Below are 21,348 nucleotides of genomic sequence, written 5' to 3' on the forward strand. Positions count from 1 at the left end.
GTATATGTATGTATATATATATATATATATATATATATATATATATATATATATTTATGCCCTGTTTTCATGTAGACCAGAAGGAATCAGATTCCATTACAGATGGTTGTGAGCCACCATGGAAATTGAACTCAGGACCTCTAGAAGAGCAGCTAGTACTCTTAACCACTGAGCCACTCCAGCTCCCTCTCGTCAACCCCCCTCCCCACCCCCACCTGCTTTCTTATACACCCATAAACACCAGCCCAGGAGTGGCTGGGCCCTCCCACATCAATCATTAAGAAAATGCCCTATAGGAATTCTCACAGATCAATCAGATGGAGGCATTGTCTCAGTTTGTAGCTGCTTCTTCTCAAATGACTCTGGCTTTTGTCAAGTTGGCATAAACCCAGCCAGCAGGTACCGATTAAGAGACCAGCAGCTCTGGGATAAGCAGCTCTGGGATAAGGACTTCTGGGAATATTTTCCCAGGGTCATGTAACACACAACATTAATTTGTATACCCCACCCACCCAAGGACCAGGAAACTTCCCGGAATGCTTGGAGTTGTAGTTCTTGGAAAATAACAAAGCCTCATGGGAAATTACAGTGGCCTGTGGCTTTGTCTTTATAAGCAACCTGCAACATGTGTCTTGGGTACGTCTAGCTGTAAATACCAGGAGTTTGTCCTGACCAAAGTCCATCTTGGTCAGTATTTAATAAACCTTGCTCTAAATTTGGCTCAAAATGGTGAAATTGGATTTTCCCCACCGAATCTCAGGATTAACACTTAGTGCATAAAAGTCACTGTCTAGAGTGGGCCAAGGCTGCATGTGATGCTGACAGCTGACCTTGACAGTGTCTAGGAGTCTCAAAGGTGGTACTAGATTTAAAGGCAGAGCCTCAATCACAGTAGAGACCCCAGGATTGAAGGGGTCATGGGAAAAGCCGAGGTGTGGCAGAATCAGACTCTCTAGAGAGACCAGGAGGCCACTGTTAAAGGTGCAGTCTGTGGAGACCCCAGCACACTGGAGATTCCAAGACCAAACTTTGAAGGACAGCAGCTGTGGAGTGAAGTTGGCCTGAACATAAGAGACAAGCTGTGTTTATAGGGCTGAAGAAATGAAGCCTCCCTTTGGAGCCAAGACCACAAGTCCCAGACATCAGACATGGAACTGCTTGTACTTCTGAACTTGCGTTTTACTTTGATTTGATATGACTATGCCCTGATTTCCCCCCCTTGGAATAGAAAGGTATGTGGTTATTTTATTTTATTTTATTTTATTTTATTTTATTTTATTTTATGTGAGCCCACAGTTGACAGGTTTGAGATATTTTAAAGAAAATACAGAGTTTGGACTTTTAAAGAGTGTGGGTTTTTTTTTTTTTGAAGTTGCTTATGTTTTATATTATGTTATTAATATGAATTATGGGTATGAACAAGGAAGGAAAGGTTACAGGTGGTATGTTTGTGTGTCAAGCTGATGAGGGGTCAACTGTCCTGGTTGGTTTTTTGTTTGTATTTTTTTTCAGTCAACTTGACATAAGATAGAGTTATCTGAGAAAAGGAACCACAATTAAGACACTGCTTCCATCCAAACTGTCTTTAGGCAAGTCTGCAAGGCATTTTCTTGACAAATAATTGATGTGGGTGGGCCCAGCTCTTTATGGGTGGTGCCACCCTGGGCACGTGGTCTTAGGATGTATAAGAAAGCAAACTGAATAAGTCAGAGGGAGCAAGCCAATAAGCAGCTTTCCTCCATGGCTTCTGCTTCAATTCCTGCTCCAGGTTCCTGCCTTGGCTTGCCCCAGTGACAGGCTATTGCCTACAAGGATAAGATGGAAGAAGCACTTTCTTCCCCAAGTTGCTTTTGGTTGTAGCCTCTATCAGTGCAGTAGAAGCCTAACTAAGATAATACTTCACGGACAAAGGTCCCACTCATGTCCTTGTAGTGGAGAGCTCATACCAATACAAGGACCTCTGAAGGACCTGAGGGGAGACAGCTTGTCTCTACCCTCTTGTCACGTCACTTAGATGTGTTTGCTCTTCAAGTGAGACAGCAAGTGAAACCTCTTGTGCTACCCCAGAACTATTTCTCTTTGTAACAAATTTGTTATATACATATTCAAATTCAAAGAAAACAAAGACATTTTTGGAGGGGACAGACACTGTGAAAGAGTTATGTGCAAACATACATACATATGTGAATACAGGACCACAGGGACACAGCTCAGTGGTCGGGCACTTGTCTAGCGTCTCCCAGGCCCTGGGTTTGATTCCAGCAGCATAAACACAGGTAGGTACATGGATGCACAACTCAAGCAGCATATATGAAATCACCTTTTTATTATAGAAATGAAAACATCTGAACTTTTACTGTTTCTTTTAGAATAGGAGTTAAGCTAATATCCTCTAAAGTGTAAAAAAAAAAAAGGGGGGGGGGTTGCCCAGAAACATTACAGTCAGCAACTCTGCTGTTCTTATTCACAACCGCACAAGGGAGGAAAAAAAATTCAAGACTTGAAAATTGGCACAAAACAGATAATCTGCCCCCCAAGTACCTCAGAGCAATCACCGGCTTCCCAGTGAGCACCGCCAAAGGCAATCGGAAGGCTAAAAATATCACCAACAAATAACAGCTTCCAAGGATGACAAGTGGGTGATAAAAGCCGAAATAAATTACTAGACTCTCCAACAGCGGACCTTATAATCGTATTCCAGCTCGAATTAACAAGTTGTCTGAAACACTGGCTTCCCTGCAAACAGCCTAACGCCAGCTAGCTCCAACACAAATGCTGCTGACCAAGACTATACCACACACCAGCCCGAACTCAGCAGTTCTGTACAGAAATGCTACCCATAGTGCTCCTGTCCCTTCACAGTCTGCACACACGCTGCTGGCCTAGCCAAGCCCTTACTCAGACCTCACTGTGGTCTGCAGACTGTAGACACATAGACTCCTCTGCTTTGCTCAGGGAGATCATCTGACCAGAAGTCAGAAAGTGATATAAATATTCAACTTTCCAGGGGAGTCAGGCCATTTTAAATTTTACTTTGGCGCCTTCTCTGTGGCACTGAGTAAACGGAACCAGCACAGGAAGCCATGGCCTCACTTTCACACACTGCTGTGTTCTATTCAGTACCACAACCCCAGAAATAAAAAGCTGGTCTTTACTGGTTTACACTGATGGCCAAGGATGAGAGCAAACAAACTGTGACCAATGCCAGCCTCAAGTGACCTTCCGTGACTCAGGAATATTACAGCAACCGCTTTGCCCAAGGTATTCAAGAGCCCAGTGTGCCTACCGGCCAACGTAGTGTCACCCAATGTTAACCAGTGGGTGACTACTGCTGTACTTCAATGTTTCGTCTGTTTGTTACTTCCCAGTACAATTTCCTAGTTTCAAGCAGTTTTCATTAAATAACGAAGTCTGAAGTGTATACAAGGTTGTAGAAACAGGAGCAATGAAAAAAAAGTAGCAAAATATGTCAAACGAAAGCCCCATGCCCTGCAAGTCTCTGCCACTGTCTTCTGAGAGGAGAGCTACTGTCCATAGTTTGGACTAGTGCATAATACAGTTTTGTTTTAGAAGACAAGAAAACAAAACAGTGCAACACCATCCAGCACTTGCTTTTCAGTCAGAATCATGTCATTTGAATACAGAAAAAAAATCTCATTTCAGATGACTTAATATTCCAGTTGAAAAATGTTTACATTATTTTATTAGGGCATGTGTGTATGTACACGTACACACACACACACACACACTACAAAATTCAAGTCTAACTTGTTTCCCTACTACCGGGCACTGTTTCTAGCATTTGGTATTATTTACACTGAAGCAAGAGCTACAAGTATCTACTGCATTATATGTGTTCCTCGTGAGTATTTCTAGGCAGAGAGTTTTTTACGAGTTAAGAAATTCTGTCCTGTGTCCAAGAGTAGCTGATGATAAAGGACACTTCCCGTGACTGCCATGGAGTGCTTCGTGGTTCCTACGTGGTCCTCTCCAGCCCCCTGCTGTAATACATCCTATCAGGTCCATCAGTGCAAGTCCCTGCACAGTAGCAGGCAGTCTCAGCAGCAAACAGTGATTTATATGCATGAGAGCAGAGGTAGAGGCTGCAACTTCAAGCATCCCCCACAGAGGACATTCTGCAAGTTTCAACACTGACATGGTAGTCTTATTTTTATTATTAGTTTCAATACCAAAATTTTACAAGTAGTGATTAAAAACTTTTAAAGGCTGAGAATCTAGCTATGAATTTATGTATGGGTGGACAAAATGGCACATGTGACTGACTCAGATGATGACTGCATGTACCTTAGCTTCTTAAGTGTATGTCTCCACTCAACCCAAGCATAATAAAAGATTCACTTCCATTTCTTCTGACAACTGGATAATGATGACCCTGTTCATAGGAAACAGTTTTATAAAAGTCAGAGTCATCTTTCTGCTCAAGAACTGAGAATGCAAATTCATGGTCACCAGTGTGGCAAGGACCAGAGAAATGTTCAGAATCTCCGAGTTTCCGGGGCTGCAAAGAGGAAGCTGGCTAGAACAGTGGCCCCCAAAGTACAAAGGCTGCAGTGAGTAGATAGCAGAAACTGAGATTCAGTACCAATCACCTTGAGTTTCTAGTCACTACTTAATGATTAAGAATCTATCAAGACTTCCTCAGAGGAGGAACCTCTAAAAGGGTGAGCACTCTGGGGCCACCCTCACCTCCAATTACATCTTATTTAGCCCAGCTGTCTACAGGTCCATTGCAAGGAATGAAGAGTGGAGGCCTGGGCCTGACCTAAGTGACTAGCTAATCAGACATGGGAGCTAGCTACCCAGCAGTCTTCATACTTCGGGCCTTTACCAAGTAAAGTCAGCTTTCTCCAGTTTGACACATCACTGCTGACCTATCCCTATCCCTTTCAAAAGCAATTTTTAAATCTGTTAGCAAATGAAGACTATAACACATTTTAATGTCGTGCTGCTCATTCTGCAAAGCTATTTGGTTCAGTCAAGTATGTACCAGCCACCCACTATGTGCTAGATGCTGTGATGGGATGGGTGACACAATGGCACAGAATCAGACCTGTGCCTTACGGTAACATCAGGCGCAGGAGGGTGACACGCATACATGCCAACCAGCAATCACCTCAGGAAAGCTCTTCACAGAGATCCAAAGGGAAAACAGGAGAAAGAAGAAAGTACATGATGAAGAATAAAGGCAGAGTCAAGAGAAGGGAGTTCCAGGAAGAAAGGCCAGCTTGCTCAGGCCCAGAATAGCATTGCTATGCCATGGAGATGCCACCAGGTTTTAACTGCCGTCTGGATTCTGAATCATGTGGATGCTCTGACATTATGGAGCCTCTCCCCATAAGCGTGTCCTTGTCCCTACATACACAACTTTATTTATAAATTCAGGAAGTTGAAAAGTGACTAACACAGAATATCAAGACTTATGTTTAAAATTCAGCCAGGTTTTGTGGTATGTGACTCTTCCTAGTTTCTTGGGAGGCTGGGGTGAGGAGGATGGCCTGAGGAACACACTGAAATTCTGTCCTGCCTCTTATTTAAAAAAAAAAAAAGCCACACTTATGTAAGCTTATTTTGCAGATGAAGACTCACTAAGGCCCACCGTGACTTAAACAAACATCTATAAAAGCAATGGCAAAGCCTCTGGTCCGCTTTCTGGGTCTTTTAGATGCACTACCATACGGTTAGGGGTCTGCTATGAAGTAGCCCAGGTTGTACTGTCACAGCTCCACCTGACTGTAGCAGTTTGGTCCTCATCTAACCCTGACGCCATTCAGTAAAGCAGTATAGTCCTCAGAACGATACAGCCAAGCCGCAGATGCAGAGAGGCCCGGCAACGATTGGGGCCAGATGTGGATCTGTTTCTCCTTCCTTACCTGTTCCCTGCCACATCGAGGACATGAAGTTCCAGGGCCTGTGACACCTCTGCAGGTATTCGAGTCAGTCTGTTGTCCCGTATGCAGAACATGGTGAGGCTGCAGCACCCGCCAATCTACAGTGGGAGAGAAAAGCATCTTTTCTTTCCTCCATTTTAAGCAGGGGTGTGTGTTGGGGGTGGGAAAGCAGGCCAGAGGCATGAAGAAGCATATGACTATTAAATTTCACTGATGACCATATATGATTACTATAAATGATATAAAACACTAAACATGTTCTAAATTGAAGAAAGAAACTGGCATGGTGAACGATGTTCTTTTTTACTGAGGATACCTAGTGCAGCTGCACTGGTTAAATGTTAACTAACTACACACATTCAGGCAGCATTACCTAATCAGAAGGGAATTAAACAGTTCTACTTCAAGATATTAGGCTAGAGGTAACACTAGCACCAATACACAGCTCAAAGCCCACTCTATAGTGCCAATATTTTCAATATTCCAGGGCTAAGGAAGGGAAGGATGGACCTGATTATGCATGAATTGTCACTAACAAATTTTGATAGCTTTTGGTCGCTTATACATTTATTTGGTAAAATCACTTTCCCTTGAGGAATGCAAAGCCAGTAACATCTTAGCAAGAAGTGACACTGGTAAATACATACATTTGTCTCAGTTCATGGTCTGCTGTTAACAACTGCATTAAACCAACAGCTACGTCCACATCTCAGTCTATTCAAGGGCAGCTGAACTTTCAGTGGGTGGTCTTCAAGACACACTGGCTCAAGCCTTTCCTGAACAAAGAGGCCATGAGTTTTTGAGCCAGAAAAGGTGAACCAAAGGGGAGGAAAAATAACTTGATCTCGCACACAGCCTTCTCCAAGACTCCATAAAGCACTGCATTCTTCCACCCTTTGCCTTCCTGAGGAGAGAAAGCTCATGAAGGGACCTATTGATTTCTCTCTGACACATGGAAAAATACTACCTCTCACTAGAGGAAGATTCCTGAATCACCTCAACTGTCTGAATGAATGAATGCATATCACCCTAAAAGAAGAGAATGTATCTTTTAAAAATTGCTATAGTTAATTTCATCTACAATCCTTTTATCTCTTCTAAGAATATCAGGATTGCAAGTTAATATATTTAACTGCAGAGTTCAAATACAACAGATGTAAACATGTTAACATTATAAAACACATTTATGTGTCTCTTGTCACATAGAGAGCACCCGGATGCACAAAAAGGCAGGGCTATCCCTTTCAGGTCTCAGATTCAAGCTTGTCATCCCAGTAAAACTAGTTGATTTGCTATATATTTAGATGATCACTTCTTACAGAAATATTTTTCTGTTATAAAATAATCTTACCAGCAGTCCAAATTGGCTGAATGTCCTTCAGCCCCTCCAGTTTTCCAGAACCTTCTGGTCACCACAATAAACAACTCTCTGCATTTCTTTCATAATTATGGACTATTACTCTAACATGACAAAATATCTCTCAAAAGTCTCAAGGTCAGTTGACCAGATTACTGTTTATTTGTACCTGTATACTCACAGTTAGAATACTTGACAAGAGTATCACCTTTCTTATCTACCTACCATCCATCCACTATGCACCTACTAAATAGTTCAAGTATGTTCACACAGTTTATCTCCTTGCTTGGGAAAGATTCTATGTGGAAGTTACCCACTTCTGGATAGATGTAAAACTCTTTCTTTGCTCTAGCAAGAGCAGTTCTTGAGTTTTTTGCCATGAAACAGGTATACTACTGTATCCCATCTGGCTTGGCACTGCTTGAAAGAGATGAAGGAAATCACTGGCTTTACCCAGAAGTCCAGGAACATCACGGGAAGGGATCAAAGCCACATCCTTCTGAGGTCTGACATCATTGTCTCTGAAAAGCTTAGGTGGTTCTGACAAAGACCCCCCTCGTGGGAAGTTCTCACAGAACACCACTCCCAACGCACCCAGGGGCGAGCATCTCTACCAGACCTGAGTGCAGTGTGGGCCATGGATCTGCATAAAGGTTTGTCTTTTAAGGCTATACTCAGCAGCCATCCCTCTGGCTAAACTTTGAAAAGACAAGCTTTATTCATACCCAAAGGAGGCAAAACAGGCAGTATCAGTTACCCACATAGTCACCTCACGGACAGTAACTCCCCAGAAGGCATACTGAGTGTCACGACACCGTGACTATGACAGAGGCATCTTGCCTTGACAGTGTCCCCTGTCTCAGGCCCCATACAATATGTATTTGGAGACCCCAAGCTATAATATGTCAATATTTTCCAATTGTACCCTATGCATATGTTACATGGTAAATTGTTTAATTAAAGTAGACCAGAGGGCCTTAAAAATGAGAATACCCCTAAATATTCAATGAGAACAGCATAAATGTGTACTGGGGTGTGTACACTATCTGCTGGACTTATAACCTCATCTCCTCTCACTTTCTCTTTTCTCAAGTAGTGGAAGGCAACTATGTGTAAGAGCCCTTAGATTCTGGGCTGTCAAAGCCAGCAGCCTTTTGATAGCCAGTGTTACAATGTCTGGAGGACAAGGCCAGCACACAGCACATGCTGCAAGTATGGACGAGGCAGCCCTGGTCACTGTCACAGCCATGCTGTCTGGTACATATGCCTAGCAAAGACCTGCTTACACACCAGCCAGCAAGGAATGGCATACAATTTTGATTTTTAGAGAAAAGAAAATATTAGAAATACTAGCTTCAAAACAGTTCAAGAGCTGGAGTTTATTATGGATACTGAGGGGTTGCCATGCATGGAGAGAGGAGGTGCTGTGAGATCATGCACACATCACTGAGAGTTTAGGCTGAGTCACATATTCTGTAGGCTTGGACAGGTCCATTTTAACCAAAAGCAACAGCAAGAACTTAATGGAACCACACATGTAATTTGGCGCCTATCCTAGCTGTTGCTGCCAAATACATGTGGCAGCTATTCTTTCTCCAAGAAGCAAAAGCCACAGATATAAATGACAATCAACACTTGAGTACTTATGGAATTCTTGAAACTATGCCATGGGGGCTACTTTTTTGTAGAGTTTACCCGGACCTTTTAAGAACTGTCTGATTGACCACATATCCCAGTACTCTTTTTATATGAAAAATCAGTTAGAGTCTGACGTGAGCTCACTATCAGGTTACCCGAGTCATTTGTGTGTATTCTGATCTCTCATGGTTTCACAGACAGAATTGGAAGGTTCCCTGGCGGTCATCAGGATAAAATGTCTATTATCACTTAGAAATTCTGGGAAGCAGAGTCACTATTTCAATAACCTATTACCAGTTATGTAGAAAGCTGGTATTTTAAATCTCCCTTAAACCACTAATAATACCTTCCAAGAATGCAAGGGTTTGGATTTGGAGTCTCTAAAAACTACAGAATGCAGCAGGAAATCCTAGTTTAGCTCTTTTGTGTCTATGCTAATTCAAAATGATCCTATCTTTAACTGTCTGCCATTAAGCTAACCCAGGGAAGACCTGGAAATGGACATAACAGCCTCTAAAGCAGTGGTTCTCAACCTTCCTGATGCTGCGACCCTTCAGTACAGTTCCTCATGCTGTGGTGACCCTCAACCATAAAATTATTTTCACTGTTTCCTCATAATTGTACTTTGCTACTGTTATGAATCATGATGTAAACATCTGTGCTTTCTGGTGGTCTTAGGCAGGCCTTTCAGATAGTCCTAAGTGACCCCTGTGAAGGGGTCAATTCAACGACCCCCAAAGAGGTTGCAATTCACAGGTTGAGAAACAGTACTCTAAAGGGTAACTTTTTATGGAGCCGCCTGGAGACAACGATCACACCAATGATTCAGAGAGGCAGCCTAGGTCAGCCAGCTTTACATCTTCACAGTTAAGAGGCTATTTTCCCATCTTTTTACTATTGGAAGCAGAATAGAACCCACATTTCACAGGCACAAAGGAAAACTTACAAAGAAAACAAAATCTGGCCTGAAATTTAAGGTGGACAAAAATAATATACATAAGTTTAGAATCCTTCTCAGAGTCTATGCTATATTATAAAAATCTCCCCCATTTCATGAACATTTTTGAAATTATATGGTTTGGGGATTAGACAAATTATTGGACCATACATATAACACATGATCTATAGCAAGCACACACACACACACACACACACACACTCCACTCACACACCCTCCCCCTCTCTGGTTCTTAGGGTTTCACTGTGTAGCTCTGGTTGCCTTGTAACTCACTCTGTAGACCAAGCTGGCCTCGAACTCAGAGCTCTGCCAGCCTCTGCCTTCCAGGTGCTGAGACTAAAGGTGTGCGCCACCACTATGGCGATATCATCAGTTCTAACACTTCTCTACCAGCACTAGTTTAATAATCTGTTGAATCTGATATTGATTTGTCTACACTTCAAAAAAGTACAGGAAAAAGTCAGACAAAAATAAGAACATGACTGAAGAGACTGGTCCCTGTGAGCTGCTTCATGTGTCTCTAGGATGGTGCCTGGAGTATGCTTGGTGCTGCTGTACAAAATCCAAGATACAGTCTTGTATGTCTTAGTACCCATGGATTATATTTTAAGAATAAACTTCTAGAAACAGAAGAGCAAAAGAAAATATGTATGTTTTAAAGTTTTTAATAGTATCAGTAGTCTGTCTGTCCTATGATCACCCTTCTACTTATCTGATAACATGTACTGCCCTGTAGTGTTTGCCACACTTCTGTGAACACCAATGAGGCCAATTCCCCTACTCTCCTTTTCTGGGTGTCACTTGGTTTTGTTTTGCTTACTTTTCCATCTTTTGCTCAGTGACATGAAGAACTTCATAATAATAGTGAAGATTTTCTTCACTTGAGATTAAACATCTTCCTACCTGTAAATTGTTTTTTATCCTCTTCCTGATAAGAAATCTTCTAGGTACCAAGTCCATCATAACCAATTGTTTGGTCCTTGCATGCATGTGAAGCTTAGTGTGCATTTGAAGGTCAGGAACAATCTCATCTTTTCTAGGGTCTCATTCTCCTAGTTTGTAGACACAGGGTCTCTCGCTTCCCTGGAAACCCCTATTTAGGCTAGGCTACCAGGCCAGCAAGCCCCAGGGACCCCAACAGTCTCTGTTTCTCCAGTGTTGGGTTACACACTTGATTTTTTAACAAGGACTCCAGAGACTGGACTCAGGTCTTCACGCTTGTGTGACAGGCACTTCACCCACTGAGCCAGCTCTAGCCTTGTCAACTGTTTCTTTTATGATTTATTTCCTCCTTCAAATTTAGGAATGTATTCTCAGTCTTCAGATCTTATGGTCAATTGTATTTTATTCTACTATGTATAGGTTCTATATTCTACTTACTATCAATAATCTTAAACTGAAAGGACAACTTAGTCTAAAACAAACAAACTTAACGTATAAAAGGCAAAAAGCTGTCGGTGGAATGAATACTCTATCACCACAGACATTTCTGAACATCAGAATACTTATAGGGAATTAATTTTTTTACACTGTTGGAATAAAACAAAAACTTTTATGAATGTTCTAAAAGTTCTACCTTATCCCATTTGACCAAACAGGTATGATACAGTTGGGATACTTTTCTCAGTTTGATCCAATACAGACAAAAGACAAATAATGAGCAAACATATCTTGTGTATTCTAAACTCAGTCATGTGCTCAATTTCATTTGGTCAGAAGGTATTTCAAGGTAGCACTTGGCTGGGTAATACTAAAGGTGCTGTCCTCCTGCACCATACCCACCATCACGCGGCGGCTCCTGCCTATGCTCTCCTCCGCTAACTCTTCCCCATTCCCAGAGTGTACAAATGTAAGCCACAGAATGAGAAATAAAACACAGGGTAAGTGGCTGGGAACTCAGACACATGCCAGATGTAGCAAACAAGCCAGGTGGAGCCTTTCCACCACAAGCTAGGATCACGCTGACACAGCACAATGCAGTGACAGTGGATGAGGCAGCAAAAGATGCCTTTCAGAGTCTCTGAGTAACTTACAGTGTAAGTCACAGAAAAGCATTCTTTTGTGAATAATCTCAACCAATATGAAAAACACATACTGATACAACAGACCAGGCCATGCAGTTATTGCATTTATTAATAGAGAAGACATCCATACTGAACAATGGAACACACACAGAATTCAGCCAGGTTGAATCTTCATGCACTTATGAAGCAAAACGGGAGGTTGAGATGGAACTGTAGTCAGAACAATACTTACAAGATGACAAGTTTACCTGACTTTTCTAAAATTCCAAGCAGCTAACAATTAAGAAAACAAGAGACATTCATTGATTTCCAAATGTTTACTACAAGTAACACAATGAAACACAAACAGGATCCTTTACTGTGACCCAAACAGTACAAACGTCTTCCCCTCAGTCATTTGGGAAAATCGATGGAAATGCATGCGGCTGGAGAGTAAGGAGACTGACAATATACAATACCATCAATGAGACGATGACACAGTATCGGGAAAACTACAGGCCAAGCAACTGCAGTTACACAACTAGGGATTTGGGATGTAAAAATGGATTGGTTCTTGATTTGGCTTAGATATACTATGTGTGCAACTCAACTGATAGAGAAAAAAGGTATTTTTCAAAGAAAAGTATAAGATTTGATGGAGTGGTATCAGCATAGAGGTAGAGCTAGTGTTCACACACAGACAATCACAGGGCAAATGACACTAACTGTACACACCAGTGACCTGATACGCAGTTGGGACACTTTGTGGTGTAGCTATTGAGCCCTGATGAGACAAGCAGATAACTTCTCATGGGTACCAAGCTGTGACCCACAACACAGCCAGACACATACACTCGGTGAGTTTCTTTATCTGGGGGTGGGGGGCACGGGGGGCGCAGAGCTGAAGATAGTCTAGAAAGACCTCACTCTTAAATATCAAAACGTTTCTACTTTATCAAGAGGCTAAAGAAAAAAGTATCCATTTTATTCACTTATAAAACCCTTCGTGCTAGGAAATCAATCAGAACGTCCCAGAAAATAAACAAAATGTAAAGGTATAAATGCCTTAGAGCTAACAATGTTTTGTGGTGGACTTCAGCAGACATAAAGGTGCTACAGAAGCGCTGCTGGAGATTCACTCTTTGAAAACAAAGACGAATCACTGTTAAAATGGCAGTGGCAGCTTTATAAAAATCTGCAAAATTCTTGGCTAAAATGTGTCCCTGGCAGAAAGGACTCATGAGGGATCCAGAGACACTGGAGAATGCTGTCATTAAACCTCAAAGAACTCTCGTTAGCATTGGCATCAAAAATACCCCTATGCTGTATTATTGTTCCGAGCACCCAGACTAAAGATCACTTGACCTTTCCTTACTTAATCAAGGTTTGCTACACTTTCTGAGCCACCCAGGTGAAAGGGCCTGTTGCATCTGAATCCCTTGCTGTGCCCTGGTTTTACTTGCTAGGCACAGAAATCAGAGATTGGGAGAGTTGTTTTGGAGGTAAAGACTGACCGGCCTCAGTTTCTGTGAACTTAGGGGATCATCATGACTTCAAGAGACTGAGTGCCATAAACCACACAAGGTTAGGAAAGAAAGTGACACATCTTCTCGTGCTGATTCTGCATCCAATCCTATCCTTATCCACAAGTGCTATTCTACAAGGGGGAAAATTAGTGTTCACACTATCAGCTGGGTTTTGGTTTACAGCTTACACAGTAGAACCAAATGTTTTGATCAGCAGAGTCTTAGTTGTGTCTCAATTTGGCCAAGAGGTAGACTTGAGTATTTCTGTTGGAGACAGTTTTGTTTAGATGTGATAGCTCATGTTAAAGGTGTGTCTGATTATAAATGTGCTGTGTTTTTAATCTGTATCCTGTTGCTTCCACTCAGGAAAGTTATCCATCTTACCGAGAAGAAACTGGACCCTGTGAGCAGAGAAGCAAGTCGAGGAGGGAAAAGAGGAAGCCCACACACCCTGTACAGTAAGTAGCCCTAGGAAAAGAAATAGGTGGACTTCAAGTTCTGGCTGGTTAAATACCAACTTTGAAATTATTCCAAGACAGACGTGGAAGCGTCACAGCAGAGAAAAATGTACAAAACTGAATCTGTCCAGTGATCAAATCAAGGAAAGAGGATTTTTATATAAGGACCCAACAATCAGGAAGTCTCACCAATGGTCTGTCTATCCAATAAAGGGAAAGGAAAGGACCATAAACTCAGCCTTTGACTGTTACAAGCACTAAAAACAACAAAAGGGGAAGCCCAGTCTCACTCCTTCCAGTACAGCTCTCCCAGTTCCCACCAAATGTAAACCTTCCATAAAGGGTACTATATACCTCCACACCTCGTACTCGGTGGGGTCTCTCTTTGGTCAGCATTTCCACCTCCTCTGATGGACTTTATAAAGGCTCTGAAGAGCCTAGAGTTCCTCTGGGCAATGCAAAGTGACTGTCTCTGTTCACTAGAGGGGTAGATGGTGTGAGAGGAGGAGGGTGGTGACATGGGAGGAAGAGGTGGTGACATGGGAGGAAGAGGGGATGGTGGTGGTGGAGAAGGTAGCTTCCCGAAGGCCTTCCTCTGTAGGAATGCCTTTGTAAAAGATCCCTATGTAGACATTAACATGTCCTGGTCTAAATCTCTGCTGAGATATGGGGTTGTATGGAGGTCCACTTTTATAAACACAGTAACAACGGTTAAATGTGACAGTTAAACTCAAAATCATCCACATTCTCTGGCAAACTCCCAAATTATCCACTTCTGTCAATAGAGTCATTCTCTTCAGGTCAAAATATCAATCTCTTTCTTCTATTTAAATTTTATCAATATGCCTTTCTCAACTCTCTTTAATGTTACTGATAATTATTCCTGGATTCAGTCCTCCAACCAAGTTCATCCTCATGACTTTAAATGTTCCATAATCTATTAAACATTTAAAAAAAAAAAAAACAACAAGCCAATGCCCAAGGACATTTTTGATCCTTCACATGTAATAATTACTACCATATTTATTTGTTTAGCAGCACCTACCTCTTTTGGTAACGACACTAATTTATTCCTGTCTGCATTCAAGTTGCTCAGCTTCTTAAGTTTGCCAATGCTCTTAGGTAAAGTCTGTTAAAATAATACTTTTGTTATTAACTGATCACTAATTTTCTTAACTTAGCTCAACAGAAGAAGCAATTACTTACAAGGACTTTGAAAGTATCAACAAAAGAAAATACGTTTTGAGTATCCCGGTGGTCACTTGGGGAAATGTAACTAAGTGTTCTGAATTTCTGTTGATATGATTGTATGTTTGAAAGAAAATAAGTAAAAGGCAGAGACAGGGAAAGGTGATGCTCTTCCACTCAGGCAAGTGTGGCTTCACACCCTCAAGGATTATACCTGCCCTGCAGGTGTACCAGACCACTACAGGTGAATGGCAGCTTTGATGTGTGAAGGCCACGGGGGCAGAAAGACCCCAGTGGGCATGAAGAAAGCTAAGCAGGGCTGGTGTGCACAGCAAAGCTTCCAGCAGCAGGCTAAGCTCATGGGGGCTTCTCTAACATCGCAGAGGAATCTGAAGGTGACCGCTGTTATACTTTTATTTGTAAGCCTAAAACCACTGCTAAGTCAGGATGATCAGGGACCTTCTGCCAGGTCTAAGTTCTCGCTCTTCTTAGGCTGTCTCTCACTGTCCTGTCCACTTAAGGGAACACAGTTCATTTAACAATACAGAGAAAGGGGAGCAAGTGAGATGGAAAGGGGAAACGCAGAGGACAGAAGCGTGACCAAGAGGACAGTGAAGACAATGCACAAGACGACTGCAGCAGAGGAAAAGGAGATGAACAGAAGACCCGACAGACAAGCAAACGGAGGGCAGGAAGGGAGTGGACAGCGAGACTGGCTGCCACTGTGGTGCCGACCCTCCCCGGACAGGTGGTGTGTACACACTTTGCCCCTGGTAGGGAGAGGAGGCTTGGTCAAAGCGTGAGTCTGAGCAGTTGCCTCCAGTCCAGTTAGCAGTGGTTTTGTTCAAAGTTTTCAGACACCTTCCTCCAGCTCAGGGGACAGAGTAGTCTAAGCATCCAGCCCCCAGGGCTTTCCCGAGGGAGTCACCATTTCCTCTCCTGGGTAGAGACATCCTGCACATATGCAGCTTACAGGAAAGCTTCACTGGAGATGTGTGTGGTGTGAGTTCAGTAAGCACACACACTCTGAATGTGGACCCAAAACACTCTTCACTTACGTAACTAAAGTTAGTCTTCAGGCACTTACCAGGAGCCGGTTTTCTGTAAGAACTAATTCCGTGAGATTTTCACAATCCCCGATTGCTTCAGGCAACTGTGTGAGTCTGTTCTGATCCAACTTCAAGATTGACAGCTTCTTTAGTTTCCCTACAAGAATGTCATTTAAGCTCATTAGCCATGATTCTTTGCCTAATCACCACTTGGGCTTGTTTGTTTTTTTCCTATCTGCTATTCGTTTTCATTTTAAATAATTACTTGTTTTTTCTTCATCCAGCTTTTCAAACTGATACTGTATCAGTTTCATTTAGATCACTAAAGGTTGAGAGTCAGAGTAATTTGTTGAGCACATCAGAAAGTCAGTAATTACAAACAAATCATTTGCAAGGGCTAACTAAAAAGACTTGAAAGCCAGAAAATTTCATGAAGGACTAACAGTTGTCTACTGATGCACTCTTAAAGAGTTTTGTGGATGGAAGGGACCCTCATCTGACCCATCATCCTGACTATAATAGCTGAGTAGACCTGTGAGTGCAACAGCTCAGTGAAGACCTTAATCGAAATAGCTCTGCCTGTGCAGAAAAGGCAAACACTCCAAAGAGCTTCTGTACAGGCAGTCTTGACAGATGCCCAGAGGACAAGAGGAAAGAAGGAGCCTTAAGAGCCACCTCCGAGTCCCCAGGAGAAAGAGAAGGAAATCAAAATACACAACATCATTCAGATCCCTCCTTTCAGCTGCCGTCAGGGAAACAGCACAGGCACCTTCCGTTGCCTTCTGAGATCCTAGCATGACACCTTCCCCATTAAATGAGAAGATCCCAAACAGAAACATGAAGCTGGGCAAAGAAAAGTGACGGAAGAACTCTCTCATCTTGGGCAGAGCCATGGGGCAAAACAGGACAAGTCAACAATTAGCACATTATGTAGCCTAATCAATAACATACTAAGTGCCCAGTGGATCTCCACAGGCCCTTGCTATCAGAAGACATGCTGGTATTACACAGGGTATAGTGCAGCTTGACACCGTCCCCTTAACCCTATTCCCAGCTGGCGGTTCTACAGCCTGAAGAGACCAAGTGAATGGGGTACTTGTTTCTCCAGAAAGAACCACAAAGCAATTTGTAGCAATTATGTCTATTTTTGTTAAAGCTTTTCAAGTGAAACTGAGATTTGTGATCGTCAGCAGTTTGCCCATCTGAACTACAGGACACACTAAGCCTGCTACAGACAGCCCTTGAACGCCCACAGTAGGCCAGCTCCCCTCTGCCAATTCCTCCTATTCCAAATCCAGTCTCTATAGCACATGATGCCACCTACGATTCCGAATGATCTTTTCTACAAAGTTGAAATCCCCATCCGGTTTTAACTGGTCCTAACCAAACGTGTCTGTAGCCTAGCTAACTGCTGTCATCAGTTATTGCTTTAATTATGACCTTAGCCACACTCCTTTGCAGTCTGTGATTAGACATAGGTCCTTACAGGCATGAGGGAGCACTGTGATGGCGATACCCTGCATTTTATACTGTCTCTCTCCCTCTCTCCTGTGTGCGTGTGTGCATGTGTGTATGCATGCATGAATGTTTCAATTCCATTTTAATCATTTTAATTAATTTTTAATTTATTGATTCTGTTTTCAAAATTTCTAGATTATATAACTTTCTATCTGAGAAATTCAAACAAATGAACAACAAACAAAAAAACCACATTAACAGACATTTATTTTTCTCACAGGATTAACAGTACATACAAGGAAAAAATTATAAAAACCTCTATTTAAAATAACAAGCTCAGGACCTTGTTTATTAAGACAAGACAGAGATATGCTTTAAAAAAAAACATTTCCTCACAGCTTAAATAACACATTTTTCTATCACATTCTGTACTAACTTCTCACACTAAGTTCCTTTATAAGACAAAAATGGGGTGGGTATGGTGTGGCCTTCAATCTCAGCATTTGGGAGGTAGAGGCAGGCAGATCTCCATGAGGTTGAGGCCAACCTGCTCTATAGCCAGTTCCAGTACAGCCAGAGGTATATAGTGAGACCCTGTACAGCCAGAGGTATATAGTGAGACCCTGTACAGCCAGAGGTATATAGTGAGACCCTGTACAGCCAGAGGTATATAGTGAGACCCTGTCTCAGAGTAGGAGAGAGGAAGGGGAAGGGAGTAGGAGGAAGGGGAAGGAGAAAGGGGGATAAAAGGAAAGAGATTTCCTGGATTACCTTGAAAGGAAATACCAAAGGATGGCTAACAGATCTCTCCTAACATACTGGAAAGGATCGGCTCTATCGCTGCCCCCTTTAAAAGCACCTCCCAATGCACTCTTATCAAGAGGCCCAAATCCAATGCAGAACTAAGTTTTAGTGATGTCTGAGTTATGCCCTCCTGAATTGTTTAGGATGCTGATATGAGACGTTCTAGTGACTATTGATTTGCCTAGAACATGTCCTCTTATTTTGATTAATCACTTTAATAATTATGGACAAAAATAGATTATGAATTAGCACTTGAGACTAACAATATTGTAGGTTTTGCCAAGCCAGGATGAATAGATAGATGCATTTGAAACTTATACTGCATTAAATAGTCCCTGCTTTCCTGCTTTAAAAACAAAAAACTGAGGAGTCACATTCCCAGCACTGAACAGAGAGAACCAAAGAATTACAGAGTGAGTTCTAAAGCTCTAGGACAGCAGGTGGAACTCGGTGTCTGGTACTAGTCAGTACTCACCAATGCCATCAGGAATTGTTTCTAGCAAGTTCTGGGAAATGACTAAGTCTGTCAAAGAAGTCAGGCCACTGATTTCTTCAGGAAGTCTTTCCAGTCTGTTTTCAGAGACATCTAAGCAGAGCAAGTTCTTCAGATTCCCTATCTCCTGTAGTAATGGCACAGAAAGAGAAACACATGCTTGAGGCTGGCATAGCACAAAGGAATTTGTTATGGGGATTTTTCACAACCAAACTCCAGGTTCACACCCCCGGGGCAGGAGCACCTAAGAGCTGGAGGATGGGATGAGTGCCCAGAAACACTGTCCTCTGAGTGTGCACTCAAGAGCTCGGTCAGATGTGGCTACCTGCACAAGATGAAGCTGGGCAAAACTCAAGCATGGAGGCTCCCAAAGCCTCACCCCAATGAGGAGCTACTGGCAGTGGATGGCTGCTGGGGAAAGGGTCATTTTGTTTGGGAATGTGGCCCAATGGTGGCGAGCCCCACACCCATGTGCATCTGGGCATCATTGGACTCGGTGGGTCTGAAAGAAAAAGGAAATAAAAGAGAACACGAAGTTGGGACAGGAGGAAGCGGGATGAAGGGAGTTGGAGGAAGGGAGCCGAGGGGAGATATGGTCAAAATATAGTGTATATAACTGTCTTTAAAAGTCCTTAGTTCTTGGGCTAGAGAGATGGCGGGGCTACTCTTAAGAACAAGGGCTACTCTTCCAGAAGACTTAGGTTCAATCCCTAGCACCTACATGCAGGTATATAATCATCTGTAACTCCAGTCAAAGGGGCTCCAATTCCTTCTTTTAGCCTCCAGGGGCCCTAAACAACATGACAGATAGCCATACGTGAGGGCAAAACCACTCACACATAAAATACTAAAACGAGATAAGATAATTTAAGGTCTCAGTTCTAAGAATGTTACTTTAGCACAAATCTAGGCATAAATACATGAGTAAATTTCTGGACCCCTTTGTGACAAAAATGATAAACTATATGAATCAGAGCCAGGGGGTGTGAAGGTGGCTCTGGATTTAGAACACTTCATATATAGGCAAATGAAACTTTTCAATAAGCACTTACAGAAGGATCCACTGGAGTTTCGATTCCTTTGTGGTTAGAATGCCATGTCACACGTCATTTACACACATCTGCACAGACACACACTGTCCCCTTTATTGTCAGATGGCTAGTATCTTACTGCACTCCTGACATTTCACAGTATTCCTCCCACCCAAGAGTTCTCTCCTCAAGGATTCCATACACACTCCAGTGCAATCTACGGGTCAGGCAAAGGCTACAGCAAGTTGCTTATCTGCTTCTCTTTCTGAGCTTCTGCTCCTACCTCAGAAGAAGAGTCTAATTAGCTTCTCAGCTCTCTTAGTCAGTGACATCACCATAACCTTGGCAGCGTTGTAACAGTGACAACTCAAATTTTAGATGAGTGCTTCCTTCTGGTGTCAGACTTCCTGGCCTTGATCTGTCACTCCCCACCCACAGCTCACAGTCCCATCCCTACTGGGCCAAACAGTCAAGTGGGCAGTGTGCAAACTGTTTTAAAATATGACCGCCCACACGCCCACACCGTGAAAGGGACAGAGCCTTTGAACACTCTAGATTCAAACCCTGCGACAGAGGAGGAAGTAAGTACGGGGAAGGAGCATCTGTTTCGAGGGGGAGGCTTTTCTACAGAGAATTTCTCATTTGATCTGTCTGAAACCACACCTGCTTGCTGGACTCCACTCAGGTGACTACCCAAGGCCCGTATGGTTCATCTAGAACATGGGTCTCACAGGTGTCAACAGCAGAGAGCCGACTAACCACGTGGCACACCAGTTAAACTGAGTGTGCTCTGAGGGCGCTGGGAGCTCTTAATATTGCTTCTCCATCAACCACCACAGTAACATGTAGTCAAAATTACCTCAAAGCACTTGGGCACATCACTAATTAGTAACAGAGATTTATACTGCCAGAATTACGGCTTTTGTAATTTATTGTAATTTATGGCTTTTTGTAATTTGTAATGTATGCTGGCTTGAAGTAAGTTATATTGGGCAGTAAGATGAGAAGAAAGACTTATATGTCTTTAGAGGTGGTGGGCTATACTTTTCCATCTCCCTGTGGCATGACGCACAATGGTGAAAGCTCAATGTGCTTTTTAAACAATGCTCTTTGTCCTTGTGATCCTCTAGAAAGATCCATAGATGCAGAGAACACACACAGTTTACTGTTGCTGCTATACACTTTTAGAGAGAGACACACTGAAGTTCCCACTAACCTGAGGTAATTCAGACAGTTGATTTCCATCCAACCAGAGATCCTTCAGATGTAGGAGCGCCCCAATTGATTCTGGCTGAAACAAAAGGTAACATTATAGTAACAAGGTCCCAGACCTCTATCTTCCATTATGGAAGGAAGACTCATCAAATGGGAATAGGGTACCACAGCTGGGTTAGTTGTTACCTCTCTTGTACCAACACTGTCCCTGAAACTGCCCCAAACCTAGAATGTAAATCCATGTTCTAGATCTCTAGTCCT

General features: G+C 42.6%; 1 protein-coding gene across 2 annotated transcripts in view; it reads right to left on the minus strand.

Moving 5' to 3' along the window:
• Positions 1-21,348, minus strand: part of Lrrc1 (leucine rich repeat containing 1) — a 110,196-nt gene that overhangs the window by 5,800 nt on the left and 83,048 nt on the right. Inside the window, exons 7-11 of one of the 2 annotated variants that reach the window (XM_028773573.1) lie at positions 21,089-21,163; positions 18,824-18,968; positions 16,125-16,243; positions 14,895-14,978; positions 5,892-6,007 (exon numbers count right to left, since the gene is read on the minus strand). In XM_028773573.1, the coding sequence (XP_028629406.1) occupies positions 5,892-6,007; positions 14,895-14,978; positions 16,125-16,243; positions 18,824-18,968; positions 21,089-21,163 (539 nt within the window). The remainder of the gene's footprint in view (positions 1-5,891; positions 6,008-14,894; positions 14,979-16,124; positions 16,244-18,823; positions 18,969-21,088; positions 21,164-21,348) is intronic. The other variant, XM_028773574.1, reaches the window with a different exon arrangement.

Source organism: Grammomys surdaster, unplaced genomic scaffold, assembly GCF_004785775.1.
Source record: "Grammomys surdaster isolate TR1022 unplaced genomic scaffold, NIH_TR_1.0 231, whole genome shotgun sequence".
In the NCBI taxonomy this organism is placed as follows: domain Eukaryota; kingdom Metazoa; phylum Chordata; class Mammalia; order Rodentia; family Muridae; genus Grammomys; species Grammomys surdaster.